Source organism: Pundamilia nyererei, unplaced genomic scaffold (assembly GCF_000239375.1).
Source record: "Pundamilia nyererei isolate P.nyererei 1_Seehausen unplaced genomic scaffold, PunNye1.0 scaffold00011, whole genome shotgun sequence".
NCBI classification, from domain to species: Eukaryota; Metazoa; Chordata; class Actinopteri; order Cichliformes; family Cichlidae; genus Pundamilia; species Pundamilia nyererei.
The window spans coordinates 369,503-383,955 of NW_005187412.1; the positions used below are offsets into that span (position 1 = coordinate 369,503).

Here is a 14,453-nt window from a genome sequence, read left to right on the forward strand (position 1 = left end):
TACAAATATTTTACAAATTAAATAGAGTCAACAATAAATAAAATATATAAAAATATACAGAGTTCCCAACAAGAGACAATAGTATTCCAGGTTTACTGTAACATCTCAGGTGCATACAAGGCAGTGGCAGTTCCACACTTAGGCAGGTCAGACCAAATCTCTGTGCAGCTGATCCCAACCTAAAAACCTCTGATCTGCAAAGCTCGAGATGCTACCTACAGGTCAGGTAACAGGCTGGCTTATAACAGGGATGGGAAGGAACTGAAAAAAACAAATCCAGCAAGCAAAGTTATGGTACAAACAGCGTATTGAAGAGATCTTAAAAAAATAGCAACCCACAATATATGTGCAGATGCATCAGGAGCATAACAGACTGTAAACACAGTAACCAACAGGCCAGTCATCATCCAGCTCTCCCCGACACCTTGAACAGTCTCTTTGCATGCTTTGACTCATCCAGCAGCAAAGAGACTGTACATCTCCCCTGGAGGAGCAGCACCAGTCTTTCGTCCTGCAGCTACACCAGCATAATAAAATGCACCACCAGATTGAGAGACAACTTCTTCCCCAGAGCTGTGACGATCCAATTCAGAAAGCTCAGAAAAATGCACAACCGGATTTCCAAAAAAGCTGGGATAAAGCTATATTTTATTCAAAGTAGAACATAGAAAACATTTATTCATTTGTTAAAACTGAAATGGTGGTAGGATGTTGCAATCATATTCTGCCAAAAAGACTTTCAACTTTTGTTTCATCTGACCAAAGAACAGTTTTTCACTTTGTCTCAGTGCATTGAAAAAGAGCTTTGAGTGAAAGAAGATTGTGGCGGCTCTCGATTATGTTCTTCTTTGCACGATGTTGCTTTAACCTGCATTAGTGGAGCCCATGTAGTCGGTTCCATGGTTAATTCATTTTCAATCTTGATTTTCGTCCTTGTCCCTGGCACACAGAGATTCCTTCACATTCTTAGAAATGTTTGATGATATTATGTAGACGATGATACGTCTCTGCAATTTTAGGAGGGACATTCTTCTGAAAATTGCAGATGTAACACTAGAAACAATTCATTTTCAACCTTTTATCGGCTCTCTCAATTTTGTTGAGACATGTCATCAAATTCAATTTTCCTGAAATGGTAGCTCTCACTCAAAATATTGGTTGTGTTTTCTGAGTTTTGTTGTGAGTAAAATAAATAAGGTAAAATAAAATAAAATAAAATAAGACAAAGATACATAAAGTCACGACGAGTGTATCACAGGTCATCGGGTTTCTGTGGGTCAGAGAAGAGCCTCTCAGTAATCCAGCGTTAAAGGAATGGATTACTGAAGGCGAAGCTGAGAGGGATTTTTATACAGAATGCCAGATATGTTAGTTTAATTTCACTGTTTGCAGCACAAAACTTTCTCAGCTAATAATAAATCCTGATGGACAAATACCACACTTAGTAGATGAACATCATTTTAAAAATTATCCTTTAAATCTTTTCTTACTTTCAAATTAATTGTTTTTTGTTTGTTTGTTTGTTTTGCTTGTTGCTCAGAATGAAAGTTAAAACTTCATGTTACTGTTTTCTTTCCTTGGTAGGAATTCCAGCAAACAGTCCTGGATAAGCCTCAAAGTAAACACAGCTCAGTCCAGAGACTCTGAGCAAATGAACCAGATCTCTAAAGAATGTTACACAGAGGAGGACTGCAAGTTGGTTTGCCCTGAAAAAAAAAATCCCTTTAACACCCTGAATATCACCAGAAGCAGCATCACATGGCACAAGGTAAACAGAGCAGATTATGTGAATGAGATCAAACTGTAAAATACTGTTACAGGGTTTTAATGTTTTTTCCAAATTTGACAGCTGACTACTTAAAAATCGAGCTTATATGTTGTAGGAGGGCGGGTCATCACCAAAAGACGGTTACTTCCCAAGTGTGAAAAAAGAGGACAGTGGCAACTATACCTGCACCCGGTCTTACCTGTATGATGGTCAAATATATAACATGACCTCTACGGTGAAACTTGATGTCCAACCAAGCAGTAAGAAAAACACATTTTGCAGATATTTATTTTTAATGATTTTAATACGTGCTTTTCAAAAGGTTTTTTTATTTCCACAGAAATAACTAAGAAAGCAGTGATAATTTCACCAGAGAACAAGCAGGTATTTGAGGTAGATTTAGGTGAGTTATTGTCTATATTCATACACCTTCACACTCTTGGCTAAAGCTTAAATGTTAATCATTTATAACAACCTGTGTAAACTCTGCTTTTTCTAGGTTCAACAGTGGTGATTGATTGTAAAGCAGTTATGATGTCAGAGACTGATGAATTGTTTTGGTTAAGTGAAAGTTCATTTGTGGATACAGACACTAGTCTACCAGTTTTCTATAATGATACACGGTAAATATTTCACACACAGGTCCTCTGTGGGTCACACTGATGTTATATGTAGTCACATCAGCTCAGATATGAATTCTGTTTTTAGATCTGCCTCAGTCATTTCCTTCTCTTCTCAGGGTCATCAGCACAGAGGAAATCAGAATGAGAACATCTCTAATCTTCAGAAAAGTGTCAGAGGACGATCTGTCAAAAAATTATACCTGTAAACTGCAATCTCATTACCAAACAAGCTTTGTCACTATCACTCTAAAACAAAAACGTATGGCCAGCTGAACATTTGAGTATTTTTTTTTAAACAATTTAAAATATAAGTTATATTATATATAAGCATGATTAGGACAGATTGAAAAGGCATCTTTCACGTTATTACAATTAAATAAGAGTTAAGTAGCTGATATTTGATCATTTTAACCTCCCCATTATTTCCCTGCAGCTTCCCGTTCGTACACGTCTCTTGGTGTCTGCTTTGTCATCATTGTTGTGGTGACATTTGTGACTGTAGTTATCTATGTGAAGTTTAAGATTGACATCACTCTTTTCCTAAGAGACACTCTTAAGTGGTCTGGCGGCATTTCAGGTGAGAGAAATGCTTTTTGTTTCTTTTTACCTGACAACACATGTTTAAGCATTTGTGCTTTTTGTGTGGGCTGCAGACAAAGCAACAACAGTGACGGAGTTTATTGTCCTTTGCTCAGATGGAAAATGCTATGATGCCTTTTTAATGTGTTACAAATGCGACACGGCTGGAGGATTAAATCCTAGCGACAAAAGATGGCTGGAGAGTGTTTTGGAAGATAAATTTGGTTACAGTCTCTGTCTTTATGATCGTGACGTCTTACCAGGGAAAGGTATGGATTGAGAAGGATCCTCTGCAGAACATTTACTTACATAAATAAAGATAGAAATTCATGAATTGATTTGCATTCTGAAATCTGGTTGTTTGCAGCAATCGCAGACGCTGTGCTAGACTGCGTAGAGCAGAGCCGGGCGGTAGTTTTGGTTCCCGTCTCTCCAGACCCTGATCCAGAATCTGGCCTGCTGAGTGCGATCCACGAAGCCCTAGTGGAGCGGCAGACTCGCTTGGTTTTCATCACCACTGAGACATCAATGGCTTCAAAATCGGATTCCTTTCCAGAGGCTTTACAGCTTCTTAGTAAGGCTGGGAACTGCGTCACCTGGAAGGGCATAAGCTCCATGCCGACTTCCTCCTCCTTCTGGAAGCAGCTACGATATTACCTTCCTGCACCACAGCAGGCGCCAACAGTAAAGCTTTTACCACACACAATCCAGGATATTACTTCATGATAAAATGTTTAGCCAAGTCAGAATTAATAACTTCTATCTGGTCTTAACATATGAGTAAGTTTACACACGTCACCAAGAGCTTATATTTTGAGTTTAAGACAAATTAATATTTATGGGGGTTTTTTTTAATTCGGCATTGTTATTTTATTCTATTTAATCAATTTTATTCCTGTTTTTGCAAACATTTCTTCTGTACAGTATGACAATACCAGCAACTGTTTTAGTAAGCTACAGAGAATTTAAATGTATGAAGTTTATGTGTAAAATTGCTTCATCTTGTTGTGTTATTAGGCATCTTTAAATCAGCCTTTAGGCTGTTCCTCCTGATGAGTTCAGTCCAAGTACTGTTTTCATAATGTTTCAGTGAATGTAACTCCTAGTTTTCATCATACCATACTTGAACTTTTCTCATTTATTATTACCAATGCCATATCATCCTACTCTTTGTCCAGTTTTTATCTTCCTCGCTTGTACATACTGCTTGCACTTACTGAAAAGCCGTGCCTTTTGGCCAAATATGTTCAAAGCACATTTCATCTTATATATTAATAAAATTAAAATAAATGTATTTTTATCCTACCTTATGTATGTTAGGATGCCTGGGTCGTTGACCCACGGTTTTTGAGTTTATTATATTATTTATAATTTCTAGTCTTTGGGTTTTTGTTAGAGTTATGTCTTATGGTTTGTCCCTGTGTAACCCTTAGTTGCTGTCTCCCCTGTCCGCTATATCCCCGTGTCCAGTCAGTGTCTGTGTCTGCCGTGGTCCCACGTCTCTGTTCCCTCTGTTGTAGTGCCTGCATGTGAGTCTGTGTCTTTGTTCAGTCTGTGTTATGTGTTTCCTGTTTTACTTTGAAGGTCTCTGTCTTATCTCAGTGAGTTCAGTTTACGCTTCCTTGTCTCGTCAGTTCTGATTTGCCCCAGCTGTGTTTCCCTCCTGTTACCCATTCCCTGATTGCTCCCTCTATGTATTTAAGCCCTGTGTTTCAGTTTGTCATTGTTGTGATCTACCGTCATCTTGCTGTGTCGGTGTATTTTGTATTCTTAGTTTTTGTTACCTTTTTGAGTTCAGCATTAAAGCTGTTTTGAGTTACTTTCTGTCTCCGTAGTCTGCAGTTTGGGTCCTTCTCCTGCCTGCACACAGCCGTCACATAACAATGTATGTATAGTCAGTATAATTCCAATAGTGCTGTCAGCGTTAATCCTGTTAAAATGAGGTTAACGCCATAACTGCATTAATGCAGCAATTTTCCGTTAGCGAGTTAGCACGGCTCATCCCGTGGGTGGGGCTGCATGGCACTAATGCGTTAACGAGCTAACCACACTAACCTGCAGCCCCACCCACGAGGCGATCCGCGCTAACTCACTAACGGAGATTTGCCGTGTTAATGTGGTTATGGCATTAACGAGATTAACGCTGACAGCACAAAATTCCAATTAAAGGACTGAATAAAAACACACAAAAACCTCTACTGCTCCCCTGTTTCTTTTAATAACACAATCTTATTGTCAGGTTGAGGTCTACAAAGGTGGTCATAAAATACTCTGAATACAGCCAGTGTCCATGAATTAGACCATTTTAAATTTTCTTACTGAGAACGTGGCATGTGGAGATTAGGGTAAATACTATCCACAATAAGCATCTAGTTAGATAACATGTTTTTAGGGCTGGGTACAATAACTTCAGTTTTGTCTGAATTTAAAAGCAAGAAATTAAAGGTGATTGAGGTCTTTGTGGGGTGGTTGTAGCTCAGCAGGTCATCTACTGATCAAAAGGTTGGTGGTTTGATTCCTGCATGCCAAATATCCTTGGCCAAGATACTAGCCCCAAGTTGCTCTTTGATGCATCCATTGGAGTATGAATGTGTGTGAATGTTAGATAGAAAGCACTTACGTAGAAAAAAGTGTTTGCATGAATGGGTGAATGACGCAAGTTATATAAAGTGCTTTAAGTGCTCAAATAAAGTAATGGTTTAACTACTGTCAGCCTGAAGACCTGTGGTACAGAATAGAGAATGGCTGATCATATTTAAGATTGAAGCTTTAATTAATGGTAAGACGTCTTTGAGCAGTTTTGTAGGATTGGGGTTTAAAAGACACATTGATGGTTTGGAGGAAATAATTACTACAGTTGTTGTCGCACATAATGCAAGGATAATCTTAGTTTCGAAGTTTGTACAAGGTTCACAGTAACAGTCAAATTTACAGTCAAATTTCTTGAATGTGTATTTCAGGTAGAAATATGAAAAAAAAGAATTCCCGTTTTAACCACAGATCTTACCTAAATCTCTGTGGCAAGTAGATATTGGCTGCGGCTTGCCTTTTAGCAGCGAACGGTTTCCAGCGCTTTCAAGAATCCATGCACACATAGCAGAAAAGTCCTTTTGGATGTGATTCTTGTCATCTAGGTTTTCCCTAAAGCTTCAAGGTTATCCTTATCCCTGACACATATATCTCCACTATGATGCCCAATAAATATGCATGCCACCACACAGCAGATACCATCATAAACTTGTATGTGCATGTAGCAGCGCAACAACAATGAGACTGGATCACACCATTTTGCCGTTTTCAACAGATGATGTGTAGTTCTTAACACATCTGTTCTAAAAGATCATACAGTGGTAATTATATATATAAAATTGTGTTTGGGGTTTGCTTTATTTATGTATTTATTTATTTTTTGCACTAAATCCTGAAAGGGTCCCCTACCTCTGTCAAACAGGGTTTCCCTTAAAACACAAGTAAAATATAAGCCTACAGACAAATGTTGTTCTGCTGTTCACACAGGAAGTGGCTAAGAAGTAGCAGGAACTCAAATATTAGAGTGAGTTCCAGTGAAATGATGTTCGGGTGTAACTAAACAGGAAATTGTATGACACCACATGCTGCAACATATGTCCTGTGAATTGCTTCAACCGCAAGATTTTCCACCAAAGAAGAAGAAAGAACATGAAAAGTAGGAAATACTAAGAACTCCATCACTGCGACGCCTGACACCAACAACCGGCTTTCTCAGATTCGAAGACGCAGCATGGAAACTGCATATTTCCTGTTTTTTCTACACCTTTCCTTGAAGGGATACTGTGAAGCAAATCATCAAACAAACAAATCAGGTATTTATCATAATACAAATTGTAAATCATACATTACAGCAGAAGTGTTTTAAAATGCTGTATTTTTTTTAGAGGAAGTGTGAAGAGTGACTATTTTAGATTGAAATATGACAACAACACGACTCATCTGTGTGTCCAGATCTTCAGAAGCACTACAAAGCTGCGGAGGGACAAAACTTTACGATGCCATACTGTAACTGTTCAAAGATGGTGGATATGAAGAGTACAAGTTCCAGTGCTGAAGGAGGAGGAAATGAAGAGCAATTCCTAGACTGTGGAAAGCTGTTTATAGCTGAAGCTAAGCATTCTGGAAATTATTCATGTTTCACAAAGTAAATAATGCTAAGTTCAAGTACTGATATGTTGTATACAGTGATATATTGTTCCTATTTTAGGTATGTTTAAAGACACTGCACCCCGGAACGGTTTTTTGTTTTTTGCTGCTGTAATTGTTTCTCTTGCCCATAGAGACCCTAACGAGGACTCAGATAAAAATAGCACAAAATGCCAAATGTTACTAAAAATCACTGTTTAATCAAGGAATCCCTTCCCTGACCCACCAGGGCATGGATTCCTCTAAACCCCTGAAGGTGGGTTGTGGTATCTGGCAGTGTTGTCTGACATTTGGTTTATTTTACTAACTCTGTCTTTATTTTAAGTCATAATTTAGAAATCTAAACTATGACTCCCTCTGAGTGGATCACACTGCAAATCATCCCACCTTTCTGCAAAACTTAATTAATGGATCTTGTCTTGTCATTCTCTTTTTAGTCACAGTCTTTATATAAGTCCTGTAAGTTATGAGGTAAGGCCTACAATGATTGGACTGTTTTTTTCAAGCACATCCCACAGATGGTAAATGGCCTGCATTTGTATAGCGCTTTTCTAGTCCCTAAGGACCCCAAAGCGCTTTACACTACATTCAGTCATTCACACACACATTCACACACTGGCGATAACAAGCTACATTGTAGCCACAGCTGCCCTGGGGCGCGCTGACAGAGGCGAGGCTGCCGGACACAGGCGCCACCGGGCCCTCTGACCACCACCAGTAGGCAAACACGGGGTTAGTATCTTGCCCAAGGATACTTGGCATGCAGCCAGGATGCAGCCTGGGATCGAACCACCGACCTTCTGATTAGTGGCTGACCTGCTCTGCCACCTGAGCTACAGCCACCCCAGATGGGTGTACATGGTCTGCAACACTGCTTAGTTGGGTGGTACGTGTCAAAATAACATCCACATGGATGACAGGATCCAATGTTTCCCAGCAAAACATATCCAAATGCATCACACTGCCTCTGTTGACTCGACTTCTTCCGACCAGGACCCTGTCGCTGGTTTTACCAGTGATTCCACACGAGCTGCAGGTTGGGAGATGCTCTAACCCAGTCGTCTAGCCATCACACTTTGGCTCTTGCCAGACTCACTCAAATCCTTACTCTTGACCATTTTTCCTGCTTTTAACATCAATTTTGAGGACAAACTGTTGCTCCCTAACATATCCCACCCACTAACAGATGAAGTGATAATCAGTGTTATTCACTTTTCCTGTCAGTGGTCATCTTATGTCAGATTGAAGTTTATTAGCATAGAAAGATGTCTGTGGGTTTCACCCTCATCATTTTCACCGTAGGTGTTTCAGCAAGACACCTCTTCTCAGCCACTAACAGATATACACATGAGAATGCGAAACCTGTTTTCACTTTAAGAGTGTCAAAGTGTGAATCACACCTCTGAGATGTTTAAATGTTATCATTAGTCAATGAAACTTCACATTTATAGTACCTTTCACAAATCTGAATGCGGCCCAGTTCATTGAGTGCAGTAATTTAATCAAAACTTGTTTAAAACCTTTTTTTAAATCTATCTTCAAATGCAAAATAAATTGTTTTCAATGAGTGTAAATGACTTGCTGCTTCACAAATTTCTGTTACATGTTCGTGTCGCTGCTATCCAGTGGCAACAAGCTGTTCTTCCGTCTGCAAGTGGAGAAAATGAGATGCCTTTGGCGTAATGAAAGCATTAAAATCCTGGTTGTGTGTGCTGGTGGTCAAATCTCCTGCCCAGGCTTCGGCTGTAGTAACAACACAAATGTCACTTGGTACAAGGTGAGTTCCATACAAGATAGTAGTAACCACTTCACAATCTAAACATTGAAATCACAGCAAAACAAGTGTGCTTTCTTACAGAATAAAAAGAAGGTTTCAGACCAACACAGGCCGTCCCGGGAAGTCAGAGAGGTGTTATATCTCGAACCAGTCCATGAAAAGGATGATGGAGTATTTTTCTGTCACACACAAATAATTGAGGGAGGAGTGACATGGACTTTGAGGACGGGGGTTGAGGTCATAGTTATACGTAAGTGCTGTCTTCATGTTCTCATATGTATGTGTATTTTTGTTTTCTTATATGATCAAGATATTATCACTATGGTTAAAAGTTCATGATATATATACAGGGAGTGCAGAATTATTAGGCAAATGAATATTTTGTCCACATCATCCTCTTCATGCATGTTGTCTTACTCCAAGCTGTATAGGCTCGAAAGCCTACTACCAATTAAGCATATTAGGTGATGTGCAACTCTGTAATGAGAAGGGGTGTGGTCTAATGACATCAACACCCTATATCAGGTGTGCATAATTATTTGGCAATGTCCTTTCCTTTGGCAAAATGGGTCAAAAGAAGGACTTGACAGGCTCAGAAAAGTCAAAAACAGTGAGATATCTTGCAGAGGGATGCAGCAGTCTCAAAATTGCAAAGCTTCTGAAGCGTGATCATCGAACAATCAAGCATTTCATTCAAAATAGTCAACAGGGTCGCAAGAAGCGTGTGGAAAAACCAAGGCGCCAAATAACTGCCCATGAACTGAGAAAAGTCAAGCGTGCAGCTGCCAAGATGCCACTTGCCACCAGCTTGGCCATATTTCAGAGCTGCAACATCACTGGAGTGCCCAAAAGCACAAGGTGTGCAATACTCAGAGACATGGCCAAGGTAAGAAAGGCTGAAAGACGACCACCACTGATCAAGACACACAAGCTGAAACGTCAAGACTGGGCCAAGAAATATCTCAAGACTGGTTTTTCTAAGGTTTTATGGACTGATGAAATGAGAGTGAGTCTTGATGGGCCAGATGGATGGGCCCGTGGCTGGATTGGTAAAGGGCATAGAGCTCCAGTCCGACTCAGACGCCAGCAAGGTGGAGGTGGAGTACTGGTTTGGGCTGGTATCATCAAAGATGAGCTTGTGGGGCCTTTTCGGGTTGAGGATGGAGTCAAGCTCAACTCCCAGTCCTACTGCCAGTTTCTGGAAGACACCTTCTTCAAGCAGTGGTACAGGAAGAAGTCTGCATCCTTCAAGAAAAACATGATTTTCATGCAGGACAATGCTCCATCACACGCGTCCAAGTACTCCACAGCGTGGCTGGCAAGAAAGGGTATAAAAGAAGAAAAACTAATGACATGGCCTCCTTGTTCACCTGATCTGAACCCCATTGAGAACCTGTGGTCCATCATCAAATGTGAGATTTACAAGGAGGGAAAACAGTACACCTCTCTGAACAGTGTCTGGGAGGCTGTGGTTGCTGCTGCACGCAATGTTGATGGTGAACAGATCAAAACACTGACAGAATCCATGGATGTCAGGCTTTTGAGTGTCCTTGCAAAGAAAGGTGGCTATATTGGTCGCTGATTTGTTTTTGTTTTGTTTTTGAATGTCAGAAATGTATATTTGTGAATGTGGAGATGTTATATTGGTTTCACTGGTAAAAATATATAATTGAAATGGGTATATATTTGTTTTTTGTTCAGTTGCCTAATAATTATGCACAGTAATAGTCACCTGCACACACAGATATCCCCCTAAAATAGCTAAAACTAAAAACAAACTAAAAACTACTTCCAAAAACATTCAGCTTTGATATTAATGAGTTTTTTGGGTTCATTGAGAACATGGTTGTTGCTCAATAATAAAATTATTCCTCAAAAATACAACTTGCCTAATAATTCTGCACTCCCTGTAAGTACCACCAATTTTGAGCAAACACAGTAGCATACAGTTAGGACCATAATTTTTGGGGATGATGACAAATTTGTGTCATTTTTCTTTGTGCTACCACAGTGGATTTTAAAATCAATCAAGATGAAACTGAAATACAGACCTTCAGCTTTAATTCAAGGGGCTTAATAATCAATATTTTTAGATTAGCTGTAAATTACAGCATTTTTTTAAAATAAATAACCCCCTATTTAAAGAGGATCGAAACTAACTGGGCACCCAAACAGAATTTTAAATACAATGATGATTTTAAAAAATATGGAAGAAAATCCTTTGCAATCATTGTGTAGCCCACCCGTACTTACCGTGCCAGGTAAGCACCTTGGGTTCTTTAAACCAAACAACTTTAATCCAATAAGAGTATGTCAAATATTACTTAGTGTCTTGAGTGTTGTTAGATGAACTTTAAAATACTAGGATACCTATTTAAAACTATCACATGCAGGTATTGTAAAAGTAACAAATTTAGTACACTTACAAATCGCTAATGTAACACTTAGTCATCAAATGCCCCAACCTTAGTAACTAAGGAAATAAAATGACTCGGACCAGTTTCAGAAACAATTGAGTTGAATTAAATTATCTTGAAAACTAAAACAGAGAATTGTGTAAAATGCCGGGTTACAATTACTTTAAAATGTCTCATTATGTTTGGCATGGTCATTTGGATAACCCAAATTCAACTTCAGTAACACAAAGGGGGGTCCACACTCTCTCTGAGCACACACTCAAGCCAGCATATGTTAAAATAAAATAACACCAACAGAAATGAAAACTTGTTGCAGGCCTGAAGTGATGCTTGGGAGCAGTGTGGCCCAAAACGTGATGGTCCCTTCACTCAAAGACGAAAAAATACATAAAATATTGTACCCTATAATGCCGAACTTGCAGTCTTTATGCTCTTGGAAGAGCATGATGAGGAAAAGAACTCGCTGTTGGAAGATATCTGGCAGTAAAAGTCTCTGCACCTCTAGCTTCTAGTCTCTGAGTCAGTTCAAGGAATGAAGAGTGATCGGCAGACATCCAAAGATGGTGCGGGCTCCGTATTAGTATCACATGCACTCTAGGTTGTCTTGGCATCTCTTAAATAACTGATGAATATTCACAGTTTCTACATATTTAGCCACTCAGCTAATGAGCTGACACCCGTGTGTGCTGTGATGCTAACTTAAAGCTAATGCAAATATGAGCAGCTGCACTGTGTTTTTTAGGAGAAATGTCTCCAGCTTCTCACAGGCAGTTTGTAGAATGTGCATATCCACAAAGACTGTTGATAGTCCAATTCATACATACACTTTCTGCACTTAGTCCAATCACTTCCGCCCAAGATTACGTCCACTTAAAATCATGAGCTCTTCGCAACAAACAGGATGCTTGTAAATATGAATATAATAATATTTGGGTGCTGCTCGTTTGGGGTCTCTGTCTTCAGTTACTACAAAGCATGCTCTGTTGGGATTACAGATCAGCTGACTGACTTAAATAGTATCCCATCTCTGTTTTTGCACTATGCTTTCCATCATTATCCATTTGCACTGTAATGTGGAGTTTAATCAGTTTTGTATCATTTGGCTTAACCTGAGCAGAGTACAGAGAAAGAGTATAGCCCTGTACACTTCATCCTGCTACTTCTACGAGCAGTCACATGATCAGTAAACACTAATTACCTTTTCTACTCACAGCCATACATGCCCGTAACCATTTGCACCACCTTTTCTGACACATAATGCAGTATGCTTTGGATCATGAAGTTTTCTGCCTGTCTAATTTGGCCTTCCTGTTCTTAAATGCAATCGGTGGATTGCGACTTTTTGTAATCTCTTTGTACGCACATTCATGAGGCAATTTCTTGAATGTAGATGTCAGTGATATGCCTACCTTCTTGACAAAGTTCTTAATTTAGCTGGATGTTGCGAAAGTTTTTTTTAATTTTGTGTTTGTTTGTCTTAACCAAGTTAAAACTTCTGCAATCAAGAACTTTAGTTGTCTTCAATGGTCTTTAGGATGTTTTGGTGTTGCTGAACTGGCCAGTGCATTCTTTTTTTTTTTTTTTTTTTACAATCTACCATACTGGTTTTTGGCACATGATTAAGACTCAACATGATGGCCTCCTTCATTTGCACCTCTTTGGACTGCACACTAAAAGTTCCAGTGAACAGCATCCAAATATGAGAAAAAACAGTATGGGAATATGTATAACAATGGCTGTAATTCCGAAACAGTTTGTGTAACACATTTGTCAAAGTCCTTAAATTAAAGCAGTCCTTAAATTATAGCATTTTGGCTGTTTTGATTTGAAAATCCACTGTAATAGTGAACAGCAGGCAAAAAAACAAGCAAAACTACAAAAAGTTGTGTGGTATTGACCTAACTGTAACTCTAGGGTTGTTAATCTTCACCTAACTGCTGGGCATTTAAAATTACATAGTCCAATTCATACATACACAGTTGCACAGACTTCTCGTCCTTTCTGCGCATCTCAGTGCAGCTACCAATCACAACATTCATTTTCGCCCATAATTCTTCCGCTTAAAATCATGAGCCTCAACACCAGCATCTTTAAGCTTTCATTTATTCACTAAAACATTTCTGCACTGAAACACTGATTGGCACAGCATCAATAGCTGCCAGATGTTTTATCTGGTTAATGCTCTATACATAGTCTAGCTATTAACATTCAGCAACTGCACTATTCCATTCCTGCTATTGCTATATGATCCATAGCTATTAACAGTGGTGCACATAAGTGGTCCACAGGTGCGCATTCGCTGTCAAAATACAAGACGCACACCAGATAAGAAGTTGCAACGCGCGTTTGCGTACATAAGATTTTCTGGAGGAGGACAGACATTTGTTTAGAATTCTTAAAGATGTCGAAGAAGCAAGCTCCTTTAAGCAATTACTTTGGTGTTCCTCCACCTCCAAATAAATGTAAGAAGGAGTCCGAACCACAAAAGAAGCACGTATTCTCGGAAAAGTGGTTGCAGGAGGTGAGCTGGCTTCAAACAAAAGATGAACGCACAGAGATATGGTGCAGAATATCCCGTGAAAATCCCACTCTAGCAGACAAAAACAGTGGCAAATGCGCGTTGCAACTTCTTATCTGGTGCACGTCTTTTATTTTGATGGCGAATGCGTGTTGTTTCCCAACAGTGTCTTGTCTTATCTTGTTGTACTCTTGCTATTGCACACTTGAGTGTCCACATTGATCTCTTATAGTGCACTTGCAAAACAGCAGACATCACACACAGAGCTTATCTTATCGCCCTGCTCAGTTTAATGTCACAGTTTCCATCCTTCCAGCTTCCCAGTTCAATTGCTAAACTGTGAAGTTAAACTCATAACCAGTTGCACCAATTGTTTTATTCACAACAGGTTTTTTTTCTGAAAGCTCCAATACCATGCTTCATGTCAGCTGCAGCACCACTCTTAAAGGTTATTAAAAAGGGAATTTTAATATAATGCTTTATTATAATCCTTACATAATGTAACTCAGTGGAAGAAAACACATTGGTTACACAACTTGCATCTTTCTGTTTTGTTTTGTTTTGTTAGGTTATTTATTGCAGTCGTCTTGCAAAA

The 14,453-nt window shown here is 39.2% G+C and overlaps 2 protein-coding genes across 3 annotated transcripts in view; both read left to right on the forward strand.

The window, feature by feature from the left end:
- LOC102209221 (interleukin-18 receptor 1-like) overlaps positions 1-4,272 on the forward strand; it is an 8,892-nt gene extending 4,620 nt beyond the window's left edge. The window contains exons 4-11 of the mRNA XM_005724128.1: positions 1,585-1,768; positions 1,884-2,028; positions 2,109-2,171; positions 2,268-2,391; positions 2,508-2,650; positions 2,825-2,968; positions 3,087-3,239; positions 3,338-4,272. Coding sequence (XP_005724185.1) covers positions 1,585-1,768; positions 1,884-2,028; positions 2,109-2,171; positions 2,268-2,391; positions 2,508-2,650; positions 2,825-2,968; positions 3,087-3,239; positions 3,338-3,696 — 1,315 coding nt within the window. The 3' untranslated portion in view covers positions 3,697-4,272. The remainder of the gene's footprint in view (positions 1-1,584; positions 1,769-1,883; positions 2,029-2,108; positions 2,172-2,267; positions 2,392-2,507; positions 2,651-2,824; positions 2,969-3,086; positions 3,240-3,337) is intronic.
- A 2,310-nt stretch (positions 4,273-6,582) lies between these two features.
- Positions 6,583-14,453, forward strand: part of LOC102209510 (interleukin-18 receptor accessory protein-like) — a 15,145-nt gene continuing 7,274 nt past the window's right edge. For both annotated transcript variants that reach the window (XM_005724129.1, XM_005724130.1), the window contains exons 1-4: positions 6,583-6,812; positions 6,952-7,144; positions 8,773-8,923; positions 9,005-9,173. In XM_005724129.1, the coding sequence (XP_005724186.1) occupies positions 6,731-6,812; positions 6,952-7,144; positions 8,773-8,923; positions 9,005-9,173 (595 nt within the window). In that variant the 5' untranslated portion in view covers positions 6,583-6,730. The remainder of the gene's footprint in view (positions 6,813-6,951; positions 7,145-8,772; positions 8,924-9,004; positions 9,174-14,453) is intronic.